General features: G+C 41.8%; 1 protein-coding gene across 1 annotated transcript in view; it reads right to left on the bottom strand.

Moving 5' to 3' along the window:
• The window catches only part of KATNAL1 (katanin catalytic subunit A1 like 1), a gene marked incomplete in the record, with an annotated part of 76,273 nt that extends 74,793 nt beyond the window's left edge, over positions 1–1,480 (bottom strand). Inside the window, 1 exon segment of the mRNA NM_001171490.1 lies at positions 1,319–1,480. Within this exon segment, the coding sequence (NP_001164961.1) occupies positions 1,319–1,480 (162 nt within the window).
• Between the last annotated feature and the right edge of the window lie 13,156 nt (positions 1,481–14,636).

Here is a 14,636-nt window from a genome sequence, read left to right as displayed (position 1 = left end):
AATGTATGGAGTTCTAGAATCAAAGAAAAACCTAAGTAAAATTCAACTGGTAATATAAAGAATAATATAATATAAGCTACTCTAGGAGAAATAAAATTTTAGAACCCAATGGAAAGAAACATAGCAGAAATATCTAAATAGAAATGGTCACTATTTAATACATACAGTTAAAAACATGTCAAAAATATTTCCATGACAGATTAATGAGCAACCCTGCGTATGGCTAGTATGACAAATGGAACTAGGGACCAGCACTGTGGTACAGCGGGTTTGCCGCTTGTGAATACAACATCCCACATCAGAGTGCCAGGTCGAGTCTAGCCGCTCCTCTTCCAATCCAGCACTCCTGCCAACGCTCCTAGTCAGGCAGCAGATGGCAACAGTACCTGGGTCTCCACCACCCACATGGGAGAGCAGGAGGGAGCTGCGGGCTGTTGGCTTCAGCCTGGCCCAACCCTTGGCAGCCATCTGGGGAGTGAACAGGTAGATGGAAGGCTGGTCTCTCGGTCTTGGCCTTGGTTTCTGTCTCTCTCTTCCCCCACCCCCACCCCCAATCTCTGTCTCCCTCTCTCTTTGTCCTTCTTTCAGATAAATAAGTAAATAAATCTTAAAAAAAAAACAAAAAACAAAAAAAATTTCAGCCTGAGTTTGGGCAAGTACATTGTTCTCAACATAATTTAGTAACACTTAAGTTGGAAAACAAGCTAACTGTACCCTCAAAACTCAGTAAAACATCAATTTCTGACTAGTGGAAAAATTAGAACACTTAAAAGGCATTAGTACATGAAATAGAAACTTCAAAGAAATACTTGACTTTGTACTTTTAATTTTAAAAGGATTTTAAGTTTTTACAATAAGTGGGAAAATTATAATTCAAGTTTTTATTAACTGTGCTATTATATAATCAAGTTGTGCAGTCAAATGACAGTAAAAATATTAATATTTTATTAGATTACTGACTTATTTGTCATAAAGTCTTTTAAGGAAAAGTTTGATGAAATCAGTCAAAACTACACGTAAAAACAAGAGAGAAAGGTGAGTGGGAATACCTTACTTCAAAAACTTGTCGTCATATACTATTAGGTAATTGACCATAACATTTTTAAAAAATGAAATTAAATTCCATTAGAATTAGAATACATAAATCACTAGCCAGGTAAGACATCGGGAAATTATTCAGGGTACATTTTAAATATACTTTAATACTCAGGCAAGTATGAACCACGCATAAAATCTCAAACTAATTTTTCAACTCTACCTTTAAAGTATAATCAACTTCGGCAGCCCTCATTCACTGGGTATTTTAATGCGCTCTTACCTGTTGCCATTTGCCTTTGACAGCTGGGTCTCTGATTGACTGGCAATGTCTCTGAATCTGCTGTATCACCCCCTGGTAATATACCATTGATGAGTCATAATTTCCAAGAAGTGCATATTCTCTTCCTTTCTTTGCATTGTCACAAATCTCAGCCAAATTCATTTTTCAGAGACCTAAACATAAAATATAGTGGCTTTTTAAAGTTTTCAGTACTGACTTTGAAACATTTTTAATTAGTCCTTTAAATATCGGCTTACGACAACTTTGAAAGTCAAAACAGTTATCTTTCATTCTTTGAAGGTATCTGAATGCATCTTACAATACTGAATAAAGTTTCCAGTTTGGGAAGTACAAAGAAGGTCACAGAAGAACACCAAGGAGACGGCAGGGAGACATGCTGCACAGGTCTACACTGACTGATTTATGGGCATACAAACTGGACACTGGATTTCCAAGCTCACTGATAATTATCACAAGCTACAACTATAAAAAAGATGATCTTGCTTTGTGTTATTCAATTCACTCTTGAAAACACAGAAATATGGGAGCCGGCACTGTGGCATAGTGGGTAAAGCTGCCGCCTGCAGTGCTAGCATCCCACACGGCCGCTGGTTCGAGTCCCAGCTGCTCCACTTCCGATCCAGCTCCCTGCTATGGCCTGGGAAAGCAGTAGAAGATGGCCCAAGGTCTTGGGCCCCCACACCCACGTGGGAGACCCGGAAGAAGCTCCTGGCTCCTGGTTTCAGATCTGCACAGCTCTGGCCATTGCAGCCAGTTGGGGAGTGAACTAGCAGATGGAAGACCTCTCTCTCTCTCCCCACCCCACTTCGGGTAACTCTGACTTTCAAATAAATAAATACATTTTTAAAAAAATATAGAAATATGAACATATATATATATGTGGATGTTACATTTTTCCAGTGATGCAGTTAGAACCGCAGAAACTGTTATCACTGACACGTGTGGTCCTAAGAATGAAAGTCACACTTAAGGAACACATTTCAAAGGAACAGTTATGCCTGCCCATGCATCATTTACGTGCATTTAATTGTCCCATACAAATAAAATCCAAGCAAAAAAAACTGAATTAAACTACTGGAGCCCTTTTCATGCCTCGGCGTTTACAATCTTGTCATTCTCCATGGCTTTTCAGCTGTGCAGATAACTATGGTCAATCTTTCCCTTTCTGTAAGATACTAGAAAGAATATCCTCAGAATCTCTGGTTTCCAAAGCCCTTCAGCCCAATCACTCTGGCTTCTCCTCCAAGCTTCCCCAAAGTCTCCTAAGACATCCAAGGCTTCTATGGCAGATACTTCCCTCTCAAGACTACAAAGAAAGGGAAAGCCAAAGATACTGAAGGTTCCGGGAAAGGGTCCGAACTGCCCTTCTCTTGTTTCCTGGACCAGTAAAGCAGTGACTACACTTACTGAGGAAAATCAAAAATTTCTCATTGTCTTCCTAAGGGAATTACACTTGGGTCTGCTAGTTGAGCTCTTCCTTTGATTCTGAATCTCTTTTATGTTCTATAAGGACCCCAAAAAGTCTTCTTCAAAATTATCCATCACTAGTTCATTTCAACCTACTCCACCACGTTCTTTAAAAAAAAAAAAAAAAGTTTATTTTTATTTATTTGAAAGCAGAGTGAGAGAGAGAGAAGGGGGGGAGGGAGATCTTTCATCCACTGGTTCACTCCAAAAAATGGCCACAACAGCCAGGGCTGGGCCAGGCTGAAAGCCAGGAGCTTCATCTGGGTCTCCCATATGGGTGCAGGGGCCCAAGATCTTGAACCATCTTCCACTGCTTTCCCAGGTTCATTAGCAGAAACCTGGATTGGAAGAGGAGCAGCTGGGACCCAAACCAGCACCCATATGGGATGCTGGCTTCACAGGCAGAAGCTTAACCCATTAATGCCACAACGCTGGCCTTTCCACTACAATTCTTGAAAACAAAACCATTACCTTGGTGTGTTATGCCCTATTGTTCATCCCTCATTCCACCACAGTTTCCTGGGAGGCAGCACTGTGCTGAGAAGCTCACTCAGAAAAGAGTGTCTACTTTTACACAAGAAGATATGATAAAATGCTCAGACCTATTCACAGAATACAGGACAACCACAGAAAACCTCTTCTTCACATTTAGAACATTAACACAAACAACCAAGTGTCAGTAGAGCAAATAAGCAGCAGTGAGCGAATCTAGCAGAAATAAAACTGTTCCATAAATTTTTTCTTTGCAGGAAAAAGCATTAATTCTGCTAAGAAGTGCAAGCACACAACTAAGCAGGATGCAAATATCCTGATGGTAAAGCAAGAGTGAGCAACCATTTTAAATAAAGGGACAGAGAGTAACCATTTGAGGCTTTGAGGACTAACCAGTAAAATGGGGATCATTTAAAGAAAAAGTGTTCCCTAATTTTTATTGATGAAATTCAAAATATTATAGCAATGATAACAATACAACTGTCTGTTGACAGGTCTCTACTACTGAGAGGAATTAAACAGTTTTCAGGGATATTTCACACAGTTGAGATTCAAAGTTAGTGTTTCCCCATCATCAGAATCAGTCATAATTGCTCGCATGTTGTCAGTGCTGATCTTAAATACAAGTTTTTGTATTTCATCTCTGAAAAATGTCTTTTTGCAATGAGTACCAGTTAGGAGCTGCCATAGGCTGATAGCAAATCATAAGCATATGGTTTCATTTCAACATATTCATTGTTTGAAAGACTTTTTAGGGCCGGCGCCGCGGCTCAATAGGCTAATCCTCCACCTTGCGGCGCCAGCACACCAGGTTCTAGTCCCGGTCGGGGCGCCGGATTCTGTCCCGGTTGCCCCTCTTCCAGGCCAGCTCTCTGCTGTGGCCAGGGAGTGCAGTGGAGGATGGCCTGAGTACTTGGGCCCTGCACCCCATGGGAGGCCAGGATAAGTACCTGGCTCCTGCCATCGGATCAGCGCAGTGCGCTGGCTGCAATGCGCCCGCTGCGGCGGCCATTGGAGGGTGAACCAATGGCAAAGGAAGACCTTTCTCTCTGTCTCTCTCTCTCACTATCCACTCTGCCTGTCAAAAAACAAAAGAAAAAAAAAGAAAGAAAGAAAGACTTTTTAAAGAACTTATTCTCATCCTAGTATTTGCCTTTTAGCATATCACTACATTACAGATAAATCACTTCCAAGTAAAGGTTAGAGGGAACTGCCTCACAACTGCACAGTTAAGCAGATTTTGAAATATGGAAATCCCCTTTGCACCTGCACCCAAGTCTGAAAGATGCTGCTGTTTGTATTTTGAGTACAGAAAATTCAGGTTAAATATCCCTTATCTGAAATACTTGGGATCAGAAGTGTTTCAGATTTTAGAGATTTTTGGATTTTAGAATATTTACATAGACACTACTGGTTTATCAAAAAATCCAAAACTGGAAATGCTCCCAAATCTGCAACTTTTCTGAGGGTCATGTTGGCACCAAACAGTTTCGGATTTCACAGCATTCTGGATTTCATATTTTTGGTTAAGGGATGCTCAACCTAGATTATCCATCTACTGCAACTTTGAGTGAGAATGAAGATCTCACTTCTTTAACTGTTGACATTATATAAAACAGCTTGATACTACTTGTGACTCAAACAACATTGGTTGGAATGAAATAACTTTACACAGTATTTATTTGGCTTAAAGTTTACTTCTTTAGTTTCATTTTATTTGAAAGGCAAAGAGACAGAGGCAGAAATCTTCAATCTGCTGGTTCACTCCCTAAATGACCACAACAGCCAGGGGCTGGCCAGGCTGAAGCCAGGAGCCTGGAACTCCATCAGGGTCTCCCACATGGATGGCAGGAACACACATCCCTGGGCCAGCACCTCCTGCCTCCCAGGATCAGCAACAGCAAGAAGCTAGCACAGAAGTGGAGGAACCAGGACTTGAACAAGGTGCTCAAGTGGGATGAGGGCATCCCAAGAGGGCAGTCTTAGCCCTGCACCAAATGCCCACCCCATGGTATTAGTTTTGATATAAGCACTGCTTCGTCTTACAATTTTAGGTTGATTTCAATAAGAAACATTATGGAGTCTACAGCAGAAACTGATTTCTAACACCATTCAGTGTTCAGCAGTGATTTGAAAGCATTTCCTTTCACGGAGGAAAATTTCAATTTCAGCCCCAAGCTCAAAAGTTGGCAATAAAACCTTCACCACTACAAAGCCATCCAATTGCCATACAGTCTGGCAAGTGAAGATATTCATGGAGCTGCCAGTGGGCAAGTCCACAAGAGCAAATGTCAACAAACTGGTGGCTCCGTATCACATGATGGATTCAAACAGTCCCGGCAAAATCCCTCAGAATCCCTCAGAAACGACTAGCCACAGACTTGCAACGGCTTACGTTTCACAGCTTTACACACATGTCCCCCTGTTCCCCACAGCCTTCTATCGCCATCAGCTACATATCTCAGTTCCGATCCACTTCAGCTTGTACAGAAATCCTGTTTTCTTAAATCTTTGTAAATATTCTTGTCTGTAGTTGTTCCACACAAACTATTCATTAACACTAATTCTTCAATAACTTCAAACTCAGCATTGACTTTTCAAATAAACAACAACTGAGCACTATTGGTAACATCTGTCAACTCATCAAGAGCCAAGGAAAACCACTCAAAATCATTTGCCTTGTTTTTAAATTGATTATTGATGTCCCCAACTCTTTGAGCAACTGTTCTTGCCAAAAGGCTAATGGTTTTAAACAAGTTTATTTTCTTCAGACACAATTCTGTGCCTGCTGCAACCAAACATGATTTAGATAACTCACCATGCATAAATGACTTCCTCGTCTGGCTAAAAAATGAGCCACATGGAAATTTGTTCTGAGTGCGGCCTCATTCTCATTTTGTCATTTTATGCAGAAACTGCTACTGAACTAAGATATTCCTTTCGAAGGTTTCTACACTGTGATACATGCTTAGTCTGGTGATGTCTGTGAATACTGTATTGCTTTAGCACAGCTGAATTGTCACTGCATGATAGACAACTAACCCAACAATCCATGCCCCACTGTGCTTTAAAAGTGTAACATACCAAGTCAGTTTTAAGTTTTGTTTGGACACATGGGTATGGACTGATCAAAAAATAAAGCAACACACACAGTGCTAAGTATGCACTTGAGACACCAATTACAATGCCCCCAACAGTAGCTACAGTACTCATACAGAAACAACTAAGAGTCGCTATATTGCTGTAAAACTTTACTTATGGACAATGAAATCTGAATTTCACTTAATTTCCACATTTCACAAATAATCTTTTGATTCAACTGTTTAAAAATGCAAGTCATTCCTAGTTCATGGGCCATTCAAGATCAGCTGGCTAGATTTGGCCCCCTGGACTGCAATTTGCTACCTCCTTCCCTGAACTTTTGTCTGTAGAATCTAGGAAGGAAAGCAAATTAAAACCAAAAGAGGCAGAAGGAAGAACGTAGAGAAGAAATCAACAAAATTAGAAGCAGAAAAACAACAGAAAATTTCAATGTGGCCAAAAGTAAGTTCTTCAGAAAAATCAATAAAATGAATAAACCTCTAGCAAGACTGGACAGAAAAAGGGAGAAAAAAATGTAAATTACAAAAGCTAGAAATGTAGGGGAACTATCACTAAAAACCTTAGAGATAGCAAAAGGCAAAGAGAGCTTAATGAAATGGACAGATTCTCTGACAGTCCTAATACACTTAAGTGCACTCAAAAGCAACAGTAGTTATTTGGAGTAGTCCTTTATTGGTCAATGAAACCGAATTTGTAACTTAAAATCTCTCCTCCCCTAAAAATATACTCCAGACCCAGATGGCTTCACTTAGTAAATTCTACCAAGTACTTAGGGAAGAAAAAAAAATTCTAAACGAAGTATTCCAGAAAATAAAAGTAGAACACTTTCAACTCATTTTAACGCCAGCATTAACCTGATAACAAAACCAGATAAAGACTTCAAAAGAAATTACATATCAATATCCCTCACGAACACAGCTACAAAAATCCTTCAATCTTAGCTAAACAAAGCCAGTAATACATACATAAAATATATAATACATATAAACCCAGTGGGGTTTATCTCAAGAATACAAGATGGTTTGCATTTTAAGAGAATATAATGGAAGCATCACATGATCATCCCAATGGGTATGGAGGATTCAACACAATTCCTAAGAAGGCTTACCCTGGGGCAGACAACTGGCACAGCAGTTAAGGCACTTTGGACACTCACATGCCGTGTGGGAGTGCAGGGCTCAAGTCTTAGCTCCACTTCCAATTCCAGTTTCCTGCTAGTGTGCACCCAGGGAGGCAGCAGTCATGGCTCAAGAAGTTGGGGCCCTGCCACCCCCGACTGAGGAACCAGCTCTTGGCTTCAGCCTGCCCCCAGCATCATTTGTTCTGGGCATTTGGGGAGTCAAACAGTAGATGGAAGATATCTCTGGGTCTCTCTTTCAAATAAATAAAAATAAAGTTTTGAAAAGAAAGCTTAACAAACTAAAAACATAAGAGAATTTATTCAGCCTAGTAAAAAGCACCCCTGAAATACCTACAGCTAGCTTCATACTTGCTGGGAAAGACTCAGTGCTCTTCCCCTCAGGCCAAGAACAAGGCCAGGATATTTCCTCCCACCCCTTCTAGTCCACGTTAGAACCAGGGGATCTAAGCAGTGCAACAGGCAATACAAAAACAAGAGACACACAGAGTGGAAAAGTAGAACTGCTCTGATTCACAGACAACATGAATGCCAACAGAGAAAATACTGGGGAATCTACAAATAGCTTTAGAACAAAAAAGTGACTTGTGAAGATTGCAAGATATAAGGGCAACATTAAACAATCACATTTGTATTTACTAACAAGAAGTACTTGGAAACTAAAACAAAACAGTGAAGTCATTCAAAAACATTAAATATTCAGGGATAAACTTCAAAAATATGTACAAGATCTGTACACAGACAATGCCAAAAGCACTAAGAGAAATCAAAGATAACCTATGTTAACGGCTACACACATGTGTGCTTGTTTTTATGCACTGAACACTCAATATGGGTAAAATGTTTATTCTCTTGAAAATGTGGAGTCAATGATTACAATCTCAACAGTATTTCTGCAAAAAATGAAAAGCTGATTCTAACACTCACATGGAAGTACAAAAGATATAAATAGGTAAAACAGTTTTGAAAAAGATTAAAACAGAAGGATTCACACTGATTTCAATATTTATTATACAGAAAGCTACAGCAATTAAGATAGTCTGGGGCTGATACGAACTGAATCCAGAAATAGATCCATTACACTTACAACCAATTAATCTTTGACAAAGGTGTCGAAGCAATTCAATGAGGGAAGGACAACCAAAGGGCGCTGAAACAACTGGATATCATAGACCACAAAACAACAACAACAACACCTCAAACTCAACATTTACTTTACATTATATACAAAAATTAACTTAAAATGGATTATTGTCCTATGCCTAAGAATTAGAACTATAAAGCTTCCGGAACACAACCTAACCCAAGGTATTACCCCTGCACACCACACCAGCTCCCCAAACCCCAATTCCCACAGGGCCATTCAAAGGGGCCAGGTATCATCTGCATACACAGTAGGCTGAACTGTAAGAGCCACAGAACCTGGTTCCATCATACAGAACAATATGCGTGCCTACCCTTTGTTCCACAGAGATACTCAATCCTCCAAGGCTGTAAGCACACCTAACCTTTGCTCTGGAGGGAAACAGGATCCCTGCCCTCTGAGGCAGCTCGGCCTGACCCCTGCCTGCACCCTGGGAGCCCCGGGCATCGCCCACATCGCCCCTTCAGATGTGTCCCAAGTCTTTCTCGGTCTTGGGTTGCGCCTGGTCCTCTGGAGAGCACACTTGCACAGGTGGGAGTACTAACGTGTCGGAGGATGCCTTCAGTCTACCCTCACACTGCAGAGACACTTCAGCTGGCTATTAAATCCCAGTCTGGAAATAAGTTTTCTTCAGAATTGCAAAGTCATTGCTTTTAGGTTTCACTCTTAGGTTGAGAAAACAAAGTCATTCAAATTCCAGATCCTTTATGCAGCACCAGTTTCTCCTCTTTCTTGGAAATTTGCAGGAGCCTCTCTTTGACCGGAGTTTTCTACAATTTCTGACGATATACTTCAAAATGGATCTGTTTGTCTTCATTTGTTGAAGAAATTAAGACATCATTTCACCAATAATTTCCCATTTGTTCTGTTCTCTCCTTATAAAACACTTTTTAAAAATGGGTTTTGTTGTTGCTGTTGTTTTGCTTTGTTTTTTAAGTTTAAGAAAGATGCAGAGACAGAGAGGGAGGAAGGGAGACAGAGACAGGCAGCTGCCATCTGCTTGTTCACTCTAAATGCCCACAGCAGCCAGGTCCAGAGCCAAGAGCCTAGAGCTAAATTCAGTCTCCCAGGTGGGTGACAGGGATCCAATCACTTCGGCTGCCACCCGGTGACTCCAGGGTCTACACAGGAGGGAAACTGCACAGGAACCAGAGCTGGCATCTGCCCTGCTGGGCCAAACGCCTGCTCCCTGCCCCACCTCTGACTCAAGTACTGGATGTCCTAGGCCCCTGCTCTGTTTGTCCTATCTTCTCTTTCTTATTTCCCATCTCTTGTCCTTTCACTATACTTTCATGAGGATTTTTCTCAACTTTATATTCTAATCTTTATCTAGAACTTTTTTCCCTTTTTCATTTTTTTACTGAGGTGTACAGCGCATAGAGCACACAAGCCTTAAGCAAACAGCTCAAGTAATTTTTATGTTGTGCACATACATTACGCACACTCAAGTAACCCCACACCAAGACGGAAAACACTGCCAGCTCCCCAAAAGGACCCTTTGTGCCCCTCCCAGTCAGAACTTCTCCTCTGGAGCATTCTCTGCTCTGATTTCTGCCTTTTATAAAATCGGCTTTACTGAAGTCTAATTTTCATACAGTTAAGTGCGCATGTTGTTAGTGTACAAACTGGTAAGTTTTGAAACAACGTAGAACCACAGAACCATCACCACTGGAGATAAAGAGCATCTCCCTCACTCTGAGTCAGTCCCAACCCTCACCAGGGATTCTTCTGTTCATCTGGCACCATAGCTTTGTCTGTTCTAGAATGTCACATAAATAGAATCATACACAATGTTTGAATCCTTGCATTTAGAATACTGTTTTATTTATTTATTTATTTATTTGACAGATAGAGTTAGACAGTGAGAGAGAGACAGAGAGAAAGGTCTTCCTTCCATTGGTTCACTTCCCAAATGGCCACTATGGCTGGCGCTGTGCCAATCTGAAGCCAGGTGCTTCCTCCTGGTCTCCCATGCGGCTGCACTGGAAGAGGAGCAACCGGGACTAGCACCCAGCACCCATATGGGATGCCGGCGCTGCAGGCGGAGGATTAACCAAGTGAGCCACGGCGACGGCCCTAGAATACGGTTCTTGAGATTCAACTGTGTCCTCACATGTATTATAGTTTCTTGCTTTTCACTGCTAGGTAGTAGCTCCTTATATAAATACTGTGTTTATTCGCTCATCAGTTCTCTATAAGGCACTTCACAGAAATGAACACAAAAGTACAGAATACGTCCTTGACTCAACAGTATTTCTACCAAGGTTACATCTAGAATTACAAGGCCCAAAGAAAACAATCCACCATGAGAGAGACAAATAATACAACAGAAGGAAAAATAAATGCAATTATCTAAAACACTTCATAATCTACTAGATATCATGACATAAGTACATTTAAAGATATAAGGACATTAAAAAGTCAATAAGCATATCTGAAAAACAAAAATAACTTGTAACATTAAGATATACTATCCCTAGGGAGGGTGTTGGGGTGCAGAAGTTTAAGCCACCGCTTAGGATGCTCCATCCAGTCTTGGCTTCTCTGCTTCTGATCCAGCTCCCAGCTAACACACCTGAGAAGCAACAGGTGATGGCCCAAGAACTTTGGCCCCTGCCACCTACATGGGAGACCGGGATGGAGTTTCAGTTTCAGCCTGGCCCAGCACTAGCTGAGGAGGACATGTGGGGAGTGAACCAGCAGATGGAAGATTTCTCCCCTCCCTTCCTCTTCCTCTCCATTACTCTAGCACTCTGCCTTTCAAATAAATAATCTAATCCTTTAGGAAAAAAAAAAAAAAAAGAATACAGTTGAGCTCATCTGGGGAGTGAACTAGCAGATGGAAGATCTCTCTCTCCAACTCTGACTTCAAAATAAACAAATAAATCTTTTATAAAACACTGACAATTAAAAAAAAAAAAACAACACAAGAACAAAAGAATGACAAACAAGGAAGCAGCCTCCACTTCAGCAACGCGAACTCCACTAGAGGTGGAAACACTAGTTAGAACAGTGGTAGCCAAACAACAAATCAAGTTCAATTTTCAGCACTCTGCGCCACACTGAATTCTACCAATATGTCTAGACTTCACATATGCATAAGAAAACGTTTGAGGCAGGCCTTGTTGGCATGGTGTATAACCTGCCACTTGGGACACTCACATACCACATCGGAGGGACTATGTGTATGTAAGAAACTATGTAAAGACATGTGGGATTTATCAAAGTAATTCTTAACTTCGAAGAATGTGCAAAAATGCAAGGAGATAAGAGTACAAAAATAACTATATCCATACCAGGAAGTATGTGTTAAATACCACATACTCTCCCATAAGTAGGTAAGAAAAAACACGGATTCCCTCTCTCATTTCTTCTTCCCTCTAATTGCCAAGGAAAATGGAAAGAAGACATAAGTTAAAAAAAAAAAAGATACTAAAATATGAAGACAGTTACAGGAACAGGGGAAATAAATGAGAATAAGGAAACATGGTACTAAACTACAGCAGATTAAGTTATATTTGTCCCTCAAACGTGTGAAAACTATGAAATAAAATAGACTGTGGGGGCGGCACCATGGCATAGTGGGTAAGGCCGTCTCATGCAATGCCAGCATCCCATATGGGCGCCAGTTCAAGTCCCGGCTGCTCCACTCCCGATCTGGCTCTCTGCTATGGTCTGGGAAAGCAGTGGAAGAGGGCCCAACTCCTCGGGCCCCTAAAGCCTTGTGGGCGACCCGGAGAAAGCTCCTGGTTCCTGGCTTTGGATCGGCCCAACTACAGCCATTGCGGACGTCTGCAGGATGAAGCAGTAGATGGAAGATCTCTCCCTCGGCCTCTCTGTAACTCTGCCTTTCAAATAAATAAATAAATTTTTTTTAAAAAAATCCATTGTTTTTGGAGACCATCTGCCTGCACAACACAGGAATGAGGACACAATACTTATTGAGCACTGAGTAGAATGAAAGAACTTTTGATAGAGGAGTCAGGTTTTGTTTGTGTACCGCCAGGTATGGTACAATGTACCGCAAAGAAACACATGCACATTTCTTGAATTGAAATGCAAGGAAAATGTGCTTCATAAATGTCAAAAAAAAAAAAATCATTCTAAAGGGTTCTAGAATAACTTAAGAAGTAAATGCAGTTGTTGGTCAGTGACTAAGCATAAAACTCTATAAAACACAAAAACAATACTCATACAAAATTAAAAACTATAAAAAGTACTTACCAAAAATAGTTTCATGGGTCGGTGCTGTGGCATAGTGGATAAAACTGCTGCCTGCAGTGCCAGAACCCCATACAGGCGCCAGTTCAAGTCCCGGCAGCTCTACTTCTGATCCAGCTCTCTGCTATGGCCTGGGAAAGCAGTGGAGGATGGCCCAAGTCCTTGGGCCCCTGCACCCACGTGGGAAGTCCTGGAGGAAGTTCCTGGCTCCTGGCTTGGATCAGTGTAGCTCCAGCCATTGCAGCCCATTGGGGAGTGAACCAGCAGATGGAAGACCTCTCTCTCTCTCTGCCTCTCCTCCTCTCTCTGTGTAACTCTGACTTTCAAATAAATAAAATAAATCTTAAAAAGTTTCATACCAAAAGAATATTCAACTGATTTTAAACTAATGCTCAAGTAAAATAATTATTTATTTACTTATTTGAAAGGCAGAGTTACAGAGAGATAGGGAGATCTTCCATCCACTGGTTCATTCTCAAAATGGTCATGATGGCTAGGGCTGGATCAGGCCAAAATGGGTGCCAGGAGCTTCATCTGGGTCTCTCATATGAGTCCAGGGGCCCAAGAACTCGGGCCACCTTCCACTGCTTTCTTAGGCACATTAGCAGGGAGCTGGACAGGAAGTGGAGTAGCTGGGACTTGAACCCACACTCATATAGGATGCTGGCATCACAAGCAGCAGCTTAACCCACTGTCACAATGCCAGGGTCAACATTCACTTTTTTTTTTTTTTAAGATTTATTTATTTGAAAGTCAGAGTTACACTGAGAGAACGAGAGGCAGAGAGAGAGAGAAGGTCTTCCATCCATTGGTTCACTCCCCAGATGGCTGCAATGGCTGCAGCTGTGCCGATGCAAAGCCAGGAGCTTCTTCTGGGTCTCCCTCGTGGGTGCAGGGGCCCAAGGACCTGGGCCATCTTAACTGCTTTCCCAGGCCATAGCAAAGAGCTGGATCGGAAGTGGAGCAGCTGGGTCTCAAACGGGCACCCATATGAGGTTCCATCACCAGAGGTGGTGGCTTTACCCGCTAAGCCACAGCGCTAGCCCCCAACATTCACTTTTTAATAGGCTGTTTAACAATTACTAATGAATAGAAACAAAGAAAAGGACTTAAAAGAGCATTGATTTATTTTCCATACCTTTAAGTACAGCCACAATCAAACTATCCCTAACAAAAGAAACTTGGAAAACTCCATTTTTTAAAGTTTAAGTTATTTATTTAAGCCATCTCCTACCAGAAGCAGAGACAGAATACCAGTAAAATGGTCATCACTTGATGCAAGGAAGGAAGGCTGGCTTAGGGCCCCATGTACTGTTCTGGTCTGCGTGCAGAGTGGTGGCACAAACCAGTGCTGTGGCCCTGGGTGCCTACGAAGGTCATCTTCACAGCCAGCGGGAAGTGGGCTCGCACAGGGTTTGGAACACAGCCTGGTTACCAACTCCCCCGGGAAAGGGCTCACGTCTTAGGTGGAGATGGGGCAGGAACTGAACTCTGGTCTCTCCTGCTCCCCATGGTGGGACTTCAGGAAGACACAGAGCATGTTCACTGGCCCCCATCCCGGGGAGCATGACACAGCAGCTGAGAGCCTCTGTTCTCCTCACTGTGGGTGTCACACAAACACCAGCACCACATGACATGCGAGCAGGACTGACCTAGCAGCTAGAAACCCCAAATCCAGCTGCCGCTGCTGCCATACTCAACCTTGGCAATTTTTTAACTGTTTCACAACCTAT

The sequence above is a fragment of the Oryctolagus cuniculus genome, chromosome 9 (genome assembly GCF_964237555.1).
Source record: "Oryctolagus cuniculus chromosome 9, mOryCun1.1, whole genome shotgun sequence".
In the NCBI taxonomy this organism is placed as follows: Eukaryota; Metazoa; Chordata; class Mammalia; order Lagomorpha; family Leporidae; genus Oryctolagus; species Oryctolagus cuniculus.
This window is presented reverse-complemented; position numbering and strand designations above follow the sequence as displayed.